Source organism: Chelon labrosus (assembly GCF_963514085.1).
Source record: "Chelon labrosus genome assembly, chromosome: 10".
Taxonomy (NCBI): Eukaryota; Metazoa; Chordata; class Actinopteri; order Mugiliformes; family Mugilidae; genus Chelon; species Chelon labrosus.
The window spans coordinates 86221-106030 of NC_140360.1; the positions used below are offsets into that span (position 1 = coordinate 86221).

Genomic DNA, 19810 nt, shown 5'->3' on the forward strand with positions numbered 1-19810 from the left:
TGTAGTCTGTAGTAGAGTCTGTAGTACCTTGTGTAGTCTGTAGTAGTCTGTAGTACCTTGTGTAGTCTGTAGTAGAGTCTGTAGTACCTTGTGTAGTCTGTAGCAGTCTGTAGTACCTTGTGTAGTCTGTAGTAGAGTCTGTAGTACCTTGTGTAGTCTGTAGTAGAGTCTGTAGTACCTTGTGTAGTCTGTAGTAGAGGCCACAGGCGTTGCAGACAGGTTCTCCTGCAGCGTTTCTCCTCCACAGAGTCGTTCGTTTAGTCTGACAGTTGAAACAACGAGTTCCTTCTCTCTGAGTGACGGTCTGGAACCATGACAACACGTTAGTGTGGTCAGGTGTGTTCAGGTGTGTGTTCAGGTGTGTTCAGGTGTGTTTAGGTGTGTTCAGGGTGGTTAGGTGTGTTCAGGTGTGTGTTCAGGTGTGTTCAGGGTGGTTAGGTGTGTTCAGGTGTGTGTTCAGGTGTGTGTTGAGGTGTGTTCAGGTGTGTATTCAGGTGTGTGTTCAGGTGTGTTTAGGTGTGTTCAGGTGTGTTCAGCGTGGTTAGGTATGTTCAGGTGTGTGTTCAGGTGTGTGTTGAGGTGTGTTCAGGTGTATTCAGGTGTATTCAAGTGTGTGTTCAGGTGTGTGTTCAGGTGTATTCAAGTGTGTATTCAGGTGTGTGTTCAGGTGTGTTCAGGTGTATTCAAGTGTGTGTTCAGGTGTGTGTTCAGGTGTATTCAAGTGTGTGTTCAGGTGTGTGTTCAGGTGTATTCAGGTGCGTGTTCAGGTGTGTGTGGTCTCACAGTTCTCTTCTTTGGTCTCAGCAGTGGTGTGTCATCAGCTTCCTGTCGGAGGCTACAGGTGTTACACAGGTGTCTACCTGCAGCGTCTCTCCTCCACAGGGGGGCGCTGCTCGTCCCACAGCTCACACACTCACGTTGCTCTGAACACAACACACCTTAATTAATACAACACACACACACACACACACACACACACACACACACAATCCTCACCTGGTCCACATCCCCAGGACTGACAGGTAGGTGAGGCCCAATCACCTGAAGAGGTGTACAGGTTGCCATGGTGATGATTCCATGTAGGTGCTGAGGAGAGGAGGCAGGTAGGGGGCGGGGTTGAGTAGGCGGAGTCATCCAGCCAGGGGGAGGGATCTAGGAGCTGGGAGCTGGCCTGGTGGCACGTATAAGGTGATTGGAGGATAGTGTCTGAGGGGGCGGGGCCAAACTGGAAACAGGAAATGAAGAATAAAATAAGGGGGAGGAGTTTTCTCAAAGCTGAAACAAATAATGAGACATGTCAAACACTGTTCCTCTTCTCCATCACCACATTAAGCCCCGCCCACACGATCTGATTGGCCCAGGAGCTCTTTACTGGAGTAGAATCAGTATTTTATTCTTCTTATTTGATTATAAGCAGCCGATAGTGGAGGTATGGGCGTGGTTAGCTCACGTTTATTAGAGGAATCTGAAACTTTTGATAAAGTTGTTGAATAAAAGTAAAATAAATAAATCAGTTAGTTTTTCTGTCTATAATTTAAACCTCGTATCCAATTTGAACTGAATAATCAGACTTCAGCCTTTATCTCAAACTAACAGCAAGTAATGAAAACCAGGAGACACCAGAGGATCCTCCTCCTCCTCCTCCTCCTCCTCCTCCTCCTCCTGGACATAAAGAGGATTCTGACCTTGGTGTTGGATCTGGGTTCAGATCTGGACCAATCAGCTGACGGAGCATAATCTGACATCATCTCTGTGCTTGTGAGGAGAAAGAAGAGTGGGAGCTCGTTCTAATCACAGGATCTTTGTTCCAGGGACAGAAAACAGGAAGTGTTCCCCCAGTCACAGTCGCTGATTGAAGAGCCGCTCAGAGTTACAACAGTTTTTACCTCCAGCTGCTCTGAGGAGGAGGAGGAGGAGGAGGAGGAGGAAGTATTTGGCTCCGCCCACAGAGTCTGAGCCAGAGGAGGAAGAGGATCCATCAGTCTTCTTCACCATCAGTGTTCTTAGTTCTTCCTCCTGAAGAACCAGAGATGCTGGACAACAGATGTGAGTGGACCTCAGGAAACGTCTCCTTTTCTTCACTTAATAATAAAAACCATCATCATCATATGATCCACATGTTTAATCAACCTCCACCATCTTTAAACGTTATTAATACACTGTCTGGCCAAAATAAAACAAAGGTCCCCCTCTAATATCTGGTTGGACCTCCTTTATCTCTGATTACAGCACATTCTCTGTGTCATTGTTTCTATAATCTCCAGTGTCACCGTGTCACTGACCTCATTCTTTGGACACATAATGTTGCTGAACCTAGACCTGAGCAACTGCAGCAACCCCAGATCATAGCACTGCCCCCACAGGCTTGTACAGTAGACACTAGGCATGATGGGTGCATCACTTCATCTGCCTCTCTTCTTACCCTGATGCTTCTCCACTATCCTTCCAGTTTTTAATAATGCCTTGGACAGTTCTTAACCCAGTTTTAGTAGTTTCTACAATCTCCTTAGATGTTTTCTCTGCTTGATGATGCCAATGATTTGACCCTTCAGCCTCTAGAACGTTCAAAACCATTTTATTCACTTCCTTGTTCTTTAAAGTCCTGACAGTAGATTATAATTATTATTATATAACTTTAAATATCTTTAGATCTGCTTCTACTGGACACTACGTTTCTAAACTTTATTTATCTTCTAATGTATTTAATATATTATTTATTTGGCCAGAACATGATAAACTGTTGAGCATCATTAGTTCACTATGTGTCTGTGGAGACGTTCATCCAGTAGTTTTTAATGTTTCCTGCAGCGCCACCTGCTGTTCATCCTCTAACTGAATCACAAACACAGAGACTTCCTGCAGCTCCTTCACAATAAAAGCCTTTCAATGAGGAGACCTAGTTTTTTTATTGTGTTTTATTTCTGTCTCATCTTATAAACAGAGTCTGAACTGGTCATGAATTGTTTTTCTTTTCTTTCTCGTTCATGTTTCATTCTGTCACTGATGACCTGTGATCATCTGAGACCTGCGTCCTCATTGGTCAGCGGTCTGATGGACACCTGGTGACATCACTTCCTGTCAGCTGGTGTCCAGAGGTAACGTCAGAGTCACCTGGAGGGTCAGAGGCAGGAGGCGTGTCCCTGCAGCAGTGCAGGGTCTATCACGCTGCTCTGCAGGGGCAGGTCCACTGAGAAGTCGGTGGGCGGAGCCTGTAGCCGCTGGCGAGGGGGTTGGCCCCCCCTCTGAGGGATGGGTAGCTCAGAGTGGTGAACAGGAAGAGGAGAGGAGAAGAAGTAAGGGTGGAGGAGAGCCTGCAGGAGGACGAGTGGAACGTCACCAACCAGTTCAGAAGATTCAATTCAATTTTAATTCAATTTTATTTATATAGCGTCAATAACAAAACAAATCGTCTCAAGACGCTTTACAAAAACCCGGCCTGAAACCCCCAGAGCAGCCTGAAGGCAACGGTGGCAGGAAAAAATCAGTTCATTCATCATTCATTATTCATCATTCATTCATTATTCATTCATTCATTAATTCATTCATTCATCCCACAGTGAAATGAATCAGTTCATATGATAATTGATGGAAACTCTTGTGAACACATGGACTCTGATCTGGGTCCTAGAGGTTCATCTCTGATATGTAATATTGGCTCATTTAGTCTCATAGTTCTGTTTGTGTTCTGCTGATAGAGACTCATTATCATGACATGAGGACGTCCTGGGGGTCCATCTCTGATGTCCACTTCCTGGTTCCTACCTGTCTGGCCGAGCAGCGCTGATTGGACGGATAAACCAGGAACTTGTAGAGCAGGTCGACGGCCTGAGGAGACGTGTCAGGAACGATCTCCTCCAATGGGATGGCTGGATTCTCCTTAAAGGTGATTTTATTGTAGTCTGGCAGCTCCACTATCTCCTGAAGACACAGAGGACAGAGAGACGTCCTCAAGACCGGAAAACAGATGAGATGAGACAGAGGTATGAGTTCAGGTGAGTGTGTGTGTGTGTGTGTGTGTGTCTCACGGGCCAGCTGTCCTGTGTGGGGGTTCCTAGGACTCTGAGGACACAGCAGAGCTGCTCGATGTCGTTCTCTCCAGGAAACAGAGGAGAAGAGTTCAGCAGCTCCCCGAAGATACAGCCCACCGCCCTGAAACACACCCCTGGAGTCAGAGCCCCGCCTCCTGTTGACCACCTGTTGACCACCTGCTGACCCCCTGCTGACCACCTGTTGACCCCCTGCTGACCCCCTGCTGACCCCCTGCTGACCCCCTGTTGACCCCCTGCTGACCACCTGCTGACCACCTGCTGATCCCCTGCTGACCACCTGCTGATCCCCTGCTGACCCCCTGCTGACCACCTGCTGACCACCTGCTGACCTCCTGCTGACCTCCTGCTGACCACCTGCTGACCACCTGCTGACCCCCTGCTGACCACCTGTTGACCTCCTGCTGACCCCCTGCTGACCACCTGCTGACCACCTGCTGACCCCCTGCTGACCACCTGTTGACCTCCTGCTGACCACCTGCTGACCACCTGCTGACCCCCTGCTGACCACCTGCTGACCCCCTGTTGACCTCCTGCTGACCACCGACACCCCTCAACACCTCAACTCACCACAGGTCGACCCCCTCGTCGTACTTCCTGGCCCCGTACAGCAGCTCAGGAGCTCGGTACCACCTGAACTCACACAGGACATCAGCTGTCACTTAACTGGGACATGTTCTACGTTCTAACAGCACAGAGGAACATTTTAGAACCAGTCTAGATTTCTATTAAAATAACAGATAAAGTATTAAAATGACAGAGTAATGTAGTAGAAACTACTCTAAACTATCATTATTATTATTATATATATCCAGTGCCAGTGGATGGAGGGCACCAAAGCTCATGTGACCTGACTGACCAATGAGGGCGTCCTCTGCTCACCTGGTGGCCACCTGGTGGCTGTAGAGTCTCTCTCCTCGCTCACTGAACAGCCGGGCCAGACCGAAGTCAGCGATCTTCAGATGACCTGAGGAGCTGATGAGGAGGTTGGCTGGCTTCAGGTCCTACACACACACACACACACACACACCCACACACACACACACACACACACACACACACACCCACACACACACACACACATTAATGTTCTCTGACCGTCTCTTGTCTCTCATGTCCACAGCAGACGACTCTTTTCTCACCCGGTGCATGATGTTGTTGTGATGCAGGAAAGCCACGCCCTTGAGCAGCATTATCATGTAACCTTTGACCTGGGCCGGGGTCAGAGGTCGCTGGGAGTTCCTGATGACCTCCGAGAGGTCCGACAGCATGAAGTCAAACACCAGGACGAAGCCGGTGCCGTGAGGGAAGACGTCCTTCAGCTTCACCACCTGACGAGGAGACGACAGAGATGAAACTAGACCTGGTCCTGGACTAGACCTGGTCCTCTGGAGACCAAGCTTCAGCAAACACTCACGTGGTGGTTGTCCTCGATCTCCTGCAGGGCCTTGATCTCCCTCAGAGCCTGGTTGGGGATGCCGTCCTCCAGCCTCCTCAGGGCCACCTTCTTCAGAGCCACCGTCTCTCCGGTCTGAGAGACAACAACAAGCTTCACGTCAAACCCCAGAGTCCTGATACAGAACCTGAGACCCGTTAACGGCCCAGAGTCCCACAGAGGAGCTCCTCCGGTACCTCGATGTGTTTGGCCTTGAACACGATGCCATGAGCTCCCTCTCCGATCCGGCCCAGGATGCTGTACTGCTCCATGTCCTCAGCTGTGTCCGGCCTTCATCAGATGTTTAGTATTTTTAAACTAAACTTACTCCTGCTCCGTCATGTTTAAAGTTACTCTGGAAGCCTTAAGATCCCGTGAGAAAGAAAAGCGTCTACTTTAATTCGGCATAACAAACATCAACAAATAGAGCGACCTGTTGGACAGAAATCTACTTTCAGGAAAGATAAACTCCGGCCGTGAGCTAGGGTTAGCTTACTGTTGGCCAACGTTGCCTTGGTAACCATCAAGCTAAGCTAACACGGCTAGAATTCAAACTAAACATTTGTTCTTGTTCGCTCTGAGCTGCAGGTGACGCGACGCATTGTTGCGTATTGATGTTTAAATAGACGTTAATTTAATGTCGCAGGTTTAAACGGTTTTAACAGAGTTTTAGATTTAACGGCTGAAGAGACTTCCGCGGTCCGCCATGTTTGTTTACAGTGACGTCACCAGAGCGGAACATCGAGTCAGAGCGGGAAGAAAAGAAAAAGATAAAATAATGACATGAAACTAAATCAATGTAACCGACAAACATAGTAAAACCTAAAACCATCAATAGAATGGTTGAAGATTATATTTTATATTTACACTAACTCTGTCGATTCCCTTGTTTTGAAATTCGGAAGTACTTCTCGACACTTGTTCACTTCCGGTTCAGAGTGTTGTTTACATCCGGTTTGCTGCGGCATGCTAACCCTGTGAAGCGGAGAGCTTCTACTCTGATAATGACGCCGAGACGTGGAGCTTAAAGTCGGGGACAGAATCAGGAGGAAGCCGCTGAACGCTTCATTCACCAGAGCCGGAAGTTAGATATTTATGTTGAAAGAGAAAACGGTGAAGATGTCTCCGCCCCTGGATGCTAATGCTAACGTCAATGCTAACGTGGAGCAGAAGGTTCTCCAGTATGAAAACTTCATCAACGAGGTTCTGAAGAGAGATTTACAGTAAGAGGAACAAATGAAAGCTCAATAATACAGTCATGATAATATGTTGATGTTTCTGTAATAAATGTGAAGGTAAATGAACTCAGTTTATCATTTAAAGTAAATCAGACTTTAATGTGTTGATGTAGTTTATAAATGATGATGATTGACAGGAAGGTGATGGAGCAGAGAGATCTGGTTTATGAGAAGATGTCACAATATCTGCAGCTGAAGAACGTGATACACACTCTGAAGGTACACACACTACTACACACTACTACACACTACTACACTACTACACACACTAACACACTAATACACTACTACACACACTACTACACACTACTACACACTACTACACACTACTACACTACTACACACACACTACTACACACACTACTACACACACTACTACACTACTACACACACTACTACACACTACTACACACACTACTACACTACTACACACACTACTACACACTACTACACACACTACTACACACTACTACACTACTACACACACACTACTACACACACTACTACACACTACTACACTACTACACACACACTACTACACACACTACTACACACTACTACACTACTACACACACTACTACACACACTACTACACACTACTACACTACTACACACACACTACTACACACACTACTACACACAATAATACACTACTACACACACTACTACACACTACTACACTACTACACACACTAACACACTAATACACTACTACACACACTACTACACACAATAATACGCTACTACACACACTACTACTACACTACTACACACTACTACACACACTACTACACTACTACTACACACACTACTACACACACTACTACACACTACTACACACTACTACACTACTACACACACACTACTACACACACTACTACACACAATAATACACTACTACACACACTACTACTACACTACTACACACTACTACACACCAACACACACTACTACACACTACTACACACTACTACACACACTAACACACTACTACACACAATAATACGCTACTACACACACTACTACTACACTACTACACACACTAACACACTAATACACTACTACACACACTACTACACACAATAATACACTACTACACACACTACTACTACACTACTACACACACTAACACACTACTACACTACTACACACACTACTACTACACTACTACACACACTAACACACTACTACACTACTACACACACTACTACACACTACTACACACACTAACACACTACTACACACCAACACACACTACTACACACTACTACACACTACTACACACACTAACACACTACTACACACACTACTACACACAATAATACGCTACTACACACACTACTACACACTACTACACACACTACTACACTACTACACACACACTACTACACACAATAATACGCTACTACACACACTACTACTACACTACTACACACACTACTACACTACTACACACACTACTACACACACTACTACACACTACTACACACTACTACACACACTACTACACACACTAACACACTACTACACACACTACTACACACAATAATACGCTACTACACACACTACTACTACACTACTACACACAATAATACACTACTACACACACTACTACTACACTACTACACACAATAATACACTACTACACACACTACTACTACACTACTACACACTACTACACACACTACTACACTACTACACACACTACTACACACACTACTACACACTACTACACACTACTACACACACTACTACACACACTACTACACTACTACACACACTACTACACACAATAATACGCTACTACACACACTACTACACACTACTACACACACTACTACACACACTACTACACTACTACTACACTACTACACACTACTACACACACTACTACACACACTAACACACACACTAACACACCAACACACTAACACACTACTACACACACTACTACACTACTACACACACTACTACACACACTACTACACACACTACTACACACCAACACACTAACACACTACTACACACACTACTACACACTACTACACACACTACTACACTACTACACACACTACTACACACACTACTACACACACTACTACACACACTAACACACCAACACACTAACACACTACTACACACACTACTACACACTACTACACACTACTACACACACTACTACACACACTACTACACACACTACTACACACACTACTACACACACTACTACACTACTACACACACTACTACACACTACTACACACACTACTACACACTACTACACACACTACTACACACACTACTACACACACTAACACACACACTAACACACTAACACACTAACACACTACTACACACACTACTACACACTAACACACACACTAACACACCAACAGACTAACACACTACTACACACACTACTACACACTAACACACACACTAACACACCAACAGACTAACACACTACTACACACACTACTACACACACTAACACACTAACACACTAACACACTACTACACACACTACTACACACACACTAACACACACACTAACACACCAACACACACACTACTACACACTACTACACACACTACTACACACACTACTACACACACACTACTACACACACACTACTACACACACTACTACACACACACTACTACACACACTACTACACACACACTACTACACACACTACTACACACACACTAACACACACACTAACACACACACTAACACACCAACACACACACTAACACACTACTACACACTACTACACACACTACTACACACTACTACACACACTACTACACACACACTAACACACTAACACACTAACACACTACTACACACTACTACACACTACTACACACTAACACACACTAACACACTACTACACACTAACACACTACTACACACACTACTACACACACTACTACACACTACTACACACTACTACACACTAACACACACTAACACACACTAACACACTACTACACACTAACACACTACTACACACACTACTACACACACTAACACACACTAACACACTACTACACACTAACACACTACTACACACTACTACACACTAACACACACTAACACACACTAACACACTACTACACACTAACACACTACTACACACTACTACACACTAACACACTACTACACACTACTACACACTAACACACTACTACACACTACTACACACTAACACACTACACACACTACTACACACTACTACACACTACTACACACTAACACACTACTACACACTAACACACTACTACACACACTACTACACACACACTAACACACTAACACACTAACACACTACTACACACTACTACACACTACTACACACTACTACACACTAACACACACTAACACACTACTACACACTAACACACTACTACACACACTACTACACACACTACTACACACTACTACACACTACTACACACTAACACACACTAACACACACTAACACACTACTACACACTAACACACTACTACACACACTACTACACACACTAACACACACTAACACACTACTACACACTAACACACTACTACACACTACTACACACTAACACACACTAACACACACTAACACACTACTACACACTAACACACTACTACACACTACTACACACTAACACACTACTACACACTACTACACACTAACACACTACTACACACTACTACACACTAACACACTACACACACTACTACACACTAACACACTACTACACACTACTACACACTAACACACTACACACAGTACTACACACTACTACACACTACTACATACTAACACACTACTACACACTACTACACACTACTACACACACTACTACACACTACTACACACTAACACACACTAACACACTACTACACACTAACACACTACTACACACACACTAACACACTAACACACTAACACACTACTACACACTACTACACACTACTACACACTACTACACACTAACACACTAACACACTACTACACACTACTACACACTAACACACAGGTGAATCTTTCCACTTCCTGTTTTGCTGACATCACTTCCTGTATTTAACATGTTGCTGTGAATAAACAGTTTTAACAGCTGTTAAATAGTTAATTAAATACTTGGTGAACATTGTATTTAACCTGAAGGACTCTTTAATCTCATCTTTGCGTCTGGACGTCCCTGTGAGCAGCGCTGACACAGATGAGGCGTCTTTGTCTTTGTCTTGCTCTGACGTGTCTTCGTGTCTCCCTGCAGGACGCCGGCGCTCAGCAGCTGAAGACGGACGTGGACCTGGGCTGTAACTTCTTCGTCCAGGCTCAAGTGTAAGCGTGGTGACCTCTGGGTGGACACGCTCGCTCGCTCGCTGCTGGCGTCCTCTAACCTGTCAACCCTTCTCCTCCGACAGCGAGGACTCGTCCAGGATATTCGTGGCGGTCGGTTTTGGTTTCTTTGTGGAGATGGAACACGATGAAGCTCTGAGGTTCATCGACAAGAAGACGAGTCAGCTCACAGCGTCAGTTCACCAGGAGGCTTCTTCTTCTTCTGTGGTTTTACAGCTGCAGCTTCAGTTAACTCTGCTCACTTAGCTTGATGCTAGCTGCCTCTGCTGTTATGAGTGGGAGACGCTAACCTTGCTAACCGTGTGTTTGTGTTTCAGCTTCACGGAACAGCTCACCAAAGACTCCGCCAAAATAAAAGCCAACATGCGCATGGTGCTGGAGGTCAGTGAGTTCTGTCCAACCAGGATTCAGTCTCTTCCTTCAACTGTCGATGAATCTGATTGGATGCTCAACTTCTTCTTCTTCTCCTCTCCAGGGTCTGAGGGAGCTGCAGGGACTGAGTGATCCTCCAGAGAGAAGAAGAGACGTCTTCTAGTGTCCTCCTCATGTTGGACGCTGCAGAGGACAGAGGACAGTCCAGCTGTAGAGACGTTTAATGAAAGATGCTGCTGTGATCTGGAGGAGGAGGAGGAGGAGGAGGAGAAGGAGGAGGAACGGTCTTGATCCTGGAGGGTTTGATGCTGCAGAGTTTAAAGACACTGACTGAGACAGGAAGTGTCTTCACTCCTTCAAAATAAGACCAGGAAGCGTCAGATGTTTCTCAGTAACGTTGGTGTTTGTTCTAATTGTGAATTATTCAAATAAACTGTTTGACGGCCTGATGTGTCCTGGTTTATGTTGGAGGTGTTTCACTGATATTTATTTTTCATATTTTAGTGACAGATTTATTTCTCTTTTTTTTCTCATTACTTTAGATTAAATCAGATTTTCACTGAACGTTTATTCTTTCTGATATTTTAATGATAATTTATTTTTTAATATTTTATTCATATTTTAGTGAAAGATCATTTTGTTATTAAATGATTTGTTGATGTATTTAACAGATTCTTTTCTAAGATTATCTGAATTTTATTTGATATTTTTCAGACGTGTGAATCTTTGGTCGTTTCACTGAATCACATCCAGATGTTTTTGTTTTCTATAAACACATGCTGTTTATGTTTATGACCCTTATTTAATGTTGGACGTTGGACACATCCTGTCGTCAGATAAATGAACCGTTTCATTAAAAGTCTCAGTGACGACGCGTCCACAGACTTGTGGTCGTGTGCGGTGATCCTGAGTAAACAGACCTTCAGCAGAAAGGAGAGAGATGCCCGATGAACACGGCTCGTTGCCATGGAAACTGGATGCTGAGTAGAGGCAGTGTTGTTCAACGAGGCCGAGAGAGAAGAGTCTTGAATAAACTGGAGAGAAAGAGAAGCAGCTGCTGTGTTCAGACCAGAGTCCAGTCAGAAAGTGACCGATTTAACGGTTAATGCTTCACTGATCTGACTGACATTTAAAGTCAGATGACCACAGAGTGTTTCAGAGGCTCTGACCTCTGACCTCTGCATATATCAGTCTATATTAGTATTACACTCTTTATTTTCTGAAGCTTTTAACTTCCTCTGATGGTCTTCATCAGCTGAGACAGATGTAAACACTGTGAGGACAACAACAGCTGATTTAAATACACACTGTGTTTATGTTCAGACATTTTACATCATATTTATATCTCTGGCAAAATAATAGTACTTATATAATATTAAATAATTATAGAATGAAACAGTATAAGACTTGTAATCAATAACCAAATAAACTTAGGACAGGGTTTTCTGGATTTACAATGTGATACTTTACGTGTAATAATTTAGAAACGTTCTTCCTCCAGTTTCTGGTTGTTTATTGAACACAGCAGTAGAGACACAGTGAACACTCAGTGGTTTCTATTCCTCATCGATCAAACGTCTTCAAGCTCTTAATTTGAAACTTCCGCTTTATGTTGAAATCCGTGGCCGGAAGTCTGGAGGTTTGAATGCCGCCAGCCTGACTGTGATGAAAAGAGTTTGAGGAGGCGTCCGTCCAAACAGGAAGAAACTGGGAAAACACACCGCGGGGCAGCGCTCATCCTCCGGACACCGCGGATCGACAGCCCCGGGGATTTTAAGAACTACTTTTCCTCCGCGTCGGGGCACCGTGGAGGGTCCGCGGGGAACTCCGTGGGTCCAGTCCGCAGTGAGCGGCGCTGTTTGGGGGCTGACGCACCAGCAGGAGCGGAGGAAGGCGGGGAGGGGGGCTGTCACAGCGGCAGGCTAGGCTAGGCTAGGCTAGGCTAGGCTAGGCTAACAGCTTGAGCCCCGAGAAAACCTTGAAGTTGAGGGAAGTTTGTGGAGTCTGAATATCCAGAACCCACCGGGGACTTAAACGACCGTTCCGGAAACTACCGGGAAGAAAAAAACATTAATATTTAATTAACTGATTATCTTAATAACACACGTTAGCATGGCTAGTTAGCCAGCTAGTTAGCTTTGATCAGGCAGAGACGTTAACGTGCAGTTCATCAGCACCGCAGAATTTACTCAACTCAGTGTTTATGCTAATGAGAAGCTAATGAGGCTAATTAGCAGCGCGCATCTTAATTAGCTGTGAGTTAGAGGCGGCTCGTGGGCTCTGGATCATAAATCCACAGGTTCTCTTCGGTTGTTGTGGTTTGTTTCTTTGTTTCTTTTGGGGACGGTGTTTAACTTTTAGTCTGGCCGCTGAGTGTCGGTAGCATGGAGGCACCGGAGCCCGGCAGCGGAGCCTCGGAGCGGTTACATAACGACCAGAGGTCCGGAGAGAAGCAGCTCAGCGTCCCCTGATCCTCCTCATCCTCCTCATCCTCCGGGCTCTGACTGCCGTAAACTGCTGCGACCACCTCACACACACACAGACACACTGACACACACACACACAGACACACACACAGACAACAGCAGCATGGAGGAGGCGTGAAGCTGCTGAGAAACTGAACCCTGAAGGAGCTGAAGATGGAGACCAACCCTCTGATCAACGGTAAGACCAGCTGGTGATGGAGGACTCAGGTGTGTGTGTGTGTGTGTGTGTGTGTGTGTGTATAGTGTATACAGCAGTGTGTCAACAGGTGTGTGTTGTATGTAAACGTGTGAATGAGCAGCGTGTAGAAACCTGCAGAACAACAAAGGACCGTTCACCTGGTCCTCAACCAGGAAGGAAGTCATGCTGAGACTGGAGGGGGAGGAGTCAGGAGGAGGGGGAGGAGTCAGGAGGAGGGGGCGTTAGGACGAGTCAGGTGTAGGAGGAGGAGGAGGAGTCAGGTGTAGGAGGAGGAGGAGTCAGGTGTAGGAGGAGGAGGAGGAGTCAGGAGTTTGAGAGTGATGAACTATGAGCGGAGTTCAGTGTTTCATGTGAACTTTATATTTACTTCATGAGCTCAGGAGTCAAACTGATGTGAAAGATGTCAGTAAGACGTGTTATTAACGTTATTAACGTGTTGTTAACGTGTTGTTAACGTGTTAACGTGTGACTGACATGATGCTGTCATCATGGAGACAGTCAGTGATGTAATATTGACACGCTGTCACAGCAACGCTGAGACATTCACTGGGTTGGCGGGATTGACAGACTGCTCCTCCAGTGCTAAGGCTATGCTAAGGCTATGCTAAGGCTATGCTAAGGCTATGCTAACAGGAAAGATGCTGTGGCTGTTACCAGCAGTGGAGGAAACGTCCAATAACTTAACAAGCCTTCAGTTCTTGGTGGTAGTAGTAGTAGTGGTAATGGTAGCGGTAGTAGTAGTAGTAGTAGTAGTAGTAGTAGTAGTGGTAGTAGCAGTAGTAGTAGTAGTAGTAGTAGTGGTAGTAGTAGTGGTAGTAGTAGTAGTAGTAGTGGTAATGGTAGCAGTAGTACTGGTAGTAGTGGTAGTAGTAGTAGTGGTAGTGGTAGTAGCGGTAGTAGTGGTAGTAGTGGTAATGGTAGTGGTAGTAGCGGTAGTAGTGGTAGTAGTGGTAGTGGTAGTAGTAGTGGTAGTAGTAGTAGTAGTAGTGGTAATGGTAGCAGTAGTACTGGTAGTAGTGGTAGTAGTAGTAGTGGTAGTAGTAGTAGTGGTAGTAGTAGTGGTAGTAGTGGTAATGGTAGCAGTAGTACTGGTAGTAGTGGTAGTAGTAGTAGTGGTAGTGGTAGTGGTAGTGGTAGTAGCGGTAGTAGTGGTAGTAGTAGTAGTGGTAGTAGTAGTAGTAGTAGTGGTAATGGTAGCAGTAGTAGTGGTAGTAGTAGTAGTGGTAGTGGTAGTGGTAGTAGCGGTAGTAGTGGTAGTAGTGGTAGTGGTAATGGTAGTGGTAGTAGCGGTAGTAGTGGTAGTAGTAGTAGTGGTAGTAGTAGTAGTAGTAGTAGTGGTAATGGTAGCAGTAGTACTGGTAGTAGTGGTAGTAGTAGTAGTGGTAGTGGTAGTGGTAGTAGCGGTAGTAGTGGTAGTAGTAGTAGTGGTAGTGGTAGTGGTAGTAGCGGTAGTAGTGGTAGTAGTGGTAGTGGTAGTAGTAGTGGTAGTAGTAGTAGTAGTAGTGGTAATGGTAGCAGTAGTACTGGTAGTAGTGGTAGTAGTAGTAGTGGTAGTAGTAGTGGTAGTAGTAGTGGTAGTAGTGGTAATGGTAGCAGTAGTACTGGTAGTAGTGGTAGTAGTAGTAGTGGTAGTGGTAGTGGTAGTGGTAGTGGTAGTAGCGGTAGTAGTGGTAGTAGTAGTAGTGGTAGTAGTGGTAGTGGTAATGGTAGTGGTAGTAGCAGTAGTAGTATTTAAATTATTCACTAGATTTCAAACTTTTAAAAGACTTATTCACGGTTTTAAATGCTAGCCTGATGCTAGCCTGATGCTAACCTGATGCTAACCTGATGCTAACCTGATGCTAACCTGATGCTAGCCTGATGCTAGCCCTGTGAGCTGTGTTGTTTTGGGTCGAGGCTGATTTAACGTTAGCTTGACTGTTGACTGATGACAGGAAGCAGAGAAACCACAGTGAAGCAGGAAGTCACACTCTTCTTCTGTGGTGGTGAGACAGTGAACAGGCCTGTGTTTATTATGAAGGGTTCTGTGGTGCTGGTCCTAGCACAGACAGAACCCTGTGGAACTCTGAGTGTCACTGTTGACTGGAACCAGACTGGAACCAGACTGGAACCAGATAAGTTCCTGGAACCAAAAAGCAGATAAGCGAGCCAGAGAGTGAATGTGGAGACTGTACGAGGTGAGGAAACCAGAAGCAGCTCTGACTGTGAGGACAAGGGCAGACGTTTGATAACATTGAAGTTAAACTTTGTGGTCGCTCACTTTAAAATCAGAGCCGGAGAATGAATGAAGAGAGGGAGGGGCGAGTGAGTCGGGTGAAATAAAACGTTTACTGGTTATTTTAATCAGTTATGTCCTAAAGCACCAGAAACGCTGCAGACGTCTCCAGGGATCAGCTTCATTGTTTGTGTTTCAGTTTATAACTAGAAGCTTCCAGCCTCTCTGAGCGTTGTCAGGTTTAACAGGTGAACATAATAACACAACGTCTCTGGTTCATGTGTTGGACCAGACGTCTGTGAAGAACAAGAGGTTCCGTCTACGGTGAAATAAAGACGAAGAGAAATGACAGAATGATAAAGTTGTTTTCAGTCACTGACGTCTGATGAGTTTCTCCTCAGCTCCGTGTCAAGTGAATCCGTCTCAGTGGAAACAAAGCTCAGAGAGAAGCTGCTGTGTCCTCGCGTCTCAACGTTCAGGTTCTCTGTGTCCTCGTGTCTCAACGTTCAGGTTCTCTGTTCGGTTTTATTTAACTCCTTAAACTCTGCAGATGTTTGACCAGCAGCTAATGTTAGCGAGAGATGCTAATAAACCTTTGGAGACATGAAGTGGGTGGTACCAAGTTGAACTGGACCAATAGGAGCAGCTGGTCCAGTTGATTGACATGTGACTCAAAGCCAGAGTTCCCCTGAAGGAAACACCGTCCACCATGTTGGTTCCTGTTTCTAGATGATGCAGCTTGGAAGGAGAAGAGCTAGCTCAACCAGATGTTTGTTTTAGGTCCGTCATAAACCAACGTCTCTTTTGTTTCAGTGGTGGTTGACTAATGTCACGCTGCCAGAAATTAGAGAAGAAGAAGAAAAAGAGGAAGAAGAAGCCACTCAATTAGCTCAAACAAGCTAACGTAGCCTCATAAAGATAACGTACACTGCTCCTATCGTGGATGTTTTATATTTATTTATTTCTTGTTATTGCTAAGTAGGAATTTCATTCTTTGGTCTAAATTGTTTTTTTTTTTTTACTGAGCAGATAAACAATAAATAAACATGTTGAATCTTAGCTGATCGAACAGAGATGCCTCTGAGCAGCAGCAGAGCCTCTTCATGTGTTCAGAGCTCTCTCCCTGCTGTCCTACCTTGGTTACCATTGATGAAAGGTCCCTCACCATGGCGATGGTTTCCAAGGTGTTTGATAGGTTAGTTGTGTAACAGGTCAGCTGATGGTAATGAGGCTCATTTGTATGTCAGACAGGAATCTGACTCATGTCGACCTCCTCAGCTCAGAGCGACTCTGTCACCGTCTGATCATGACTGCAGATAAAGCTGCTAACAATGCTAAATGCTAGCCCGCTAACCTCTCATGTCCTCCAACCAATCAGAGCCATTTAAACCGATTCAGCTCCACAGCACTCGTTAGCCACTTCATTAGCCTAAACAAGCTAACGTTAGCCACTTCATTAGCCTAAACAAGCTAACGTTAGCCACTTTATTAGCTTAAACAAGCTAACGTTAGCCACTTCATTAGCTTAAGCTAATGTTAGCCTCTTCATTAGCCTAAACAAGCTAATGTTAGCCTCTTCATTATACTAAACAAGCTAACTTTAGCCACTTCATTATGCTAACGTTAACGTTAGCCTCATAAAGACACCTGCGCTCAGATTAGCTCAGGTGTGTGCGTTCCAGGTGATCTGATCTAAAATGACTGAGCTCGTCCTGGACACGTTGGAAGCGTCTCAGATGATCTGTCTCCGTTTGTCCCTGCAGCCATGGACCCGTCCATCACGCTGTGGCAGTTCCTGCTGCACCTGTTGGAGGACCAGCGGCAGCGTCACCTGATCTCCTGGACAGGTGAGGACGGGGAGTTCAAGCTGCTGGATGCAGAGGAGGTGGCTCGACTGTGGGGGCTCCGCAAGAACAAGCACAACATGAACTACGACAAACTGAGCCGTGCTCTGAGATACTACTACGACAAGGTACGACAATAAGGGTTTTAGTTTGACTCAAGCCCCGCCCACTAACTGAGGAGGCGGGGTTATGACCTGTGGTGCAGCCAGCCACCAGGGGGAGCTCTATGGCTCCATGTTTTAGAGACAGTCTGTGATCTGGAGGATTTATTGATTATAAACATTTAGATCAGATCGGCTGCTCCTATTGGTCCAGTTAGATTAGTCAACATGTTCAGTCTGTTCATTTCATTAAGTTTAATTTCTTCTGTGACTAAAACGTTGACGACCTACAACTAAAATCTGATGATTAAAACTATGAGGAAACATTAACGAGACGAGACTGAGACCCTGATGATGACTGAATGAGGACGCTTGCTATCTGGTCTCAGGCAGTAGCACGTTAGCATCACATTAGCATCTGCTCCAGGACACGTTGAGTTAAATGTTGGTTTTCCTCCAGAACATCATAAAGAAGGTGAGCGGCCAGAAGTTTGTCTATAAGTTTGTGAGTCAGCCCGATCCTTCGCTGCCTGACGGCGTACGCAGCTCAGAGGAAGTCCAGAGGAAGGACGTCGACGCAAACAACCAATCAAAGGGCCTCGGGGGCGTGGCCTCAACCTGTTCCTCAAAGGGCTTACCTCAGGTACATCTAGACTCTTTACTGTCTCTTATTGATCTGATCTGAACACACTGACTGACTGGTCCGTTGGTTCAGCGCTCGTCGCCCTGCGGCTCCCAGAAGAGCTCCAGGAACGACTACATGAAGTCCGGCCTCTACTCCACCTTCACCATCCAATCACTGCAGGCCTCGCCCAAACCCACGGCCCAGCAAATCAGAGCTGCTGCTGATCCAAGACCCCGCCCCCAAGCTGGACCGCACCCCCCGAGAGGTAGATTCATGCTGAACAGCTGCAGAGGGTTCATGTTTTCATTGTCACACCACAAGTCTGTTCATGTCCACAGCCATCACTGCTGTAGCATGCTAGCAGGGTTAGCAAGCTAGCAGGGTTAGCATGCTAGCAGGGTTAGCAAGCTAGCAGGGTTAACATGTTAGCAGGGTTAACATGTTAGCAGGGTTAGCAAGCTAGCGGGGTTAACATGCTAGCAGGGTTAGCATGCTAGCAGGGTTAGCATGCTAGCAGGGTTAACATGCTAGCAGGGTTAGCAAGCTAGCAGGGTTAGCATAATAGCAGGGTTAGCAAGCTAGCAGGGTTAACATGCTACCAGGGTTAGCATGCTAGCAGGGTTAGCAAGCTAGCAGGGTTAGCCTGTTAGCAGGGTTAGCATGTTAGCAGGGTTAGCATAATAGCAGGGTTAGCATGTTAGCAGGGTTAGCATTATAGCAGGGTTAGCAAGCTAGCAGGGTTAGCATGTTAGCAGGGTTAGATAATAGCAGGGTTAGCAAGCTAGCAGGGTTAGCATGCTAGCAGGGTTAGCAAGCTAGCAGGGTTAACATGCTAGCAGGGTTAGCATGTTAGCAGGGTTAGCAAGCTAGCAGGGTAAGCAAGCTAGCAGG

The 19810-nt window shown here is 45.4% G+C and overlaps 3 protein-coding genes across 4 annotated transcripts; 2 read left to right on the top strand and 1 right to left on the bottom strand.

The window, feature by feature from the left end:
- Positions 1 to 1956: 1956 nt before the first annotated feature.
- On the bottom strand, positions 1957 to 5817 carry cdk20 (cyclin dependent kinase 20). 2 transcript variants are annotated; one of them, XM_084553790.1, is made up of 8 exons: positions 5679 to 5817; positions 5464 to 5577; positions 5189 to 5377; positions 4929 to 5050; positions 4617 to 4679; positions 4026 to 4149; positions 3763 to 3915; positions 1957 to 3311 (listed from the first exon to the last, which is right to left on the bottom strand). In XM_084553790.1, the coding sequence occupies exons 1-8, from the start codon at positions 5751 to 5753 to the stop codon at positions 3120 to 3122; spliced, it is 1032 nt and encodes a 343-aa protein (XP_084409916.1). In that variant the 5' UTR covers positions 5754 to 5817; the 3' UTR covers positions 1957 to 3119. The 2 variants fall into 2 exon arrangements, with proteins under 2 accessions (XP_084409916.1, XP_084409915.1); XM_084553789.1 differs by having other exon boundaries at positions 3763 to 3918.
- Positions 5818 to 6570: 753 nt separating this feature from the next.
- uxt (ubiquitously-expressed, prefoldin-like chaperone) lies at positions 6571 to 11895 on the top strand. Its single transcript, XM_084553796.1, has 6 exons — positions 6571 to 6704; positions 6857 to 6938; positions 10992 to 11059; positions 11143 to 11250; positions 11395 to 11458; positions 11553 to 11895. The coding sequence occupies exons 1-6, from the start codon at positions 6577 to 6579 to the stop codon at positions 11610 to 11612; spliced, it is 510 nt and encodes a 169-aa protein (XP_084409922.1). The 5' UTR covers positions 6571 to 6576; the 3' UTR covers positions 11613 to 11895.
- Positions 11896 to 12941: 1046 nt separating this feature from the next.
- LOC311494971 (ETS domain-containing protein Elk-1-like) lies at positions 12942 to 19199 on the top strand (the record flags this gene model as incomplete). The annotated part of the gene is given in 5 exon segments (XM_084554251.1): positions 12942 to 14113; positions 18113 to 18321; positions 18755 to 18937; positions 19010 to 19105; positions 19107 to 19199. Coding segments are annotated over 5 exon segments (606 nt in total). The 5' UTR covers positions 12942 to 14088.
- Positions 19200 to 19810: the final 611 nt, after the last annotated feature.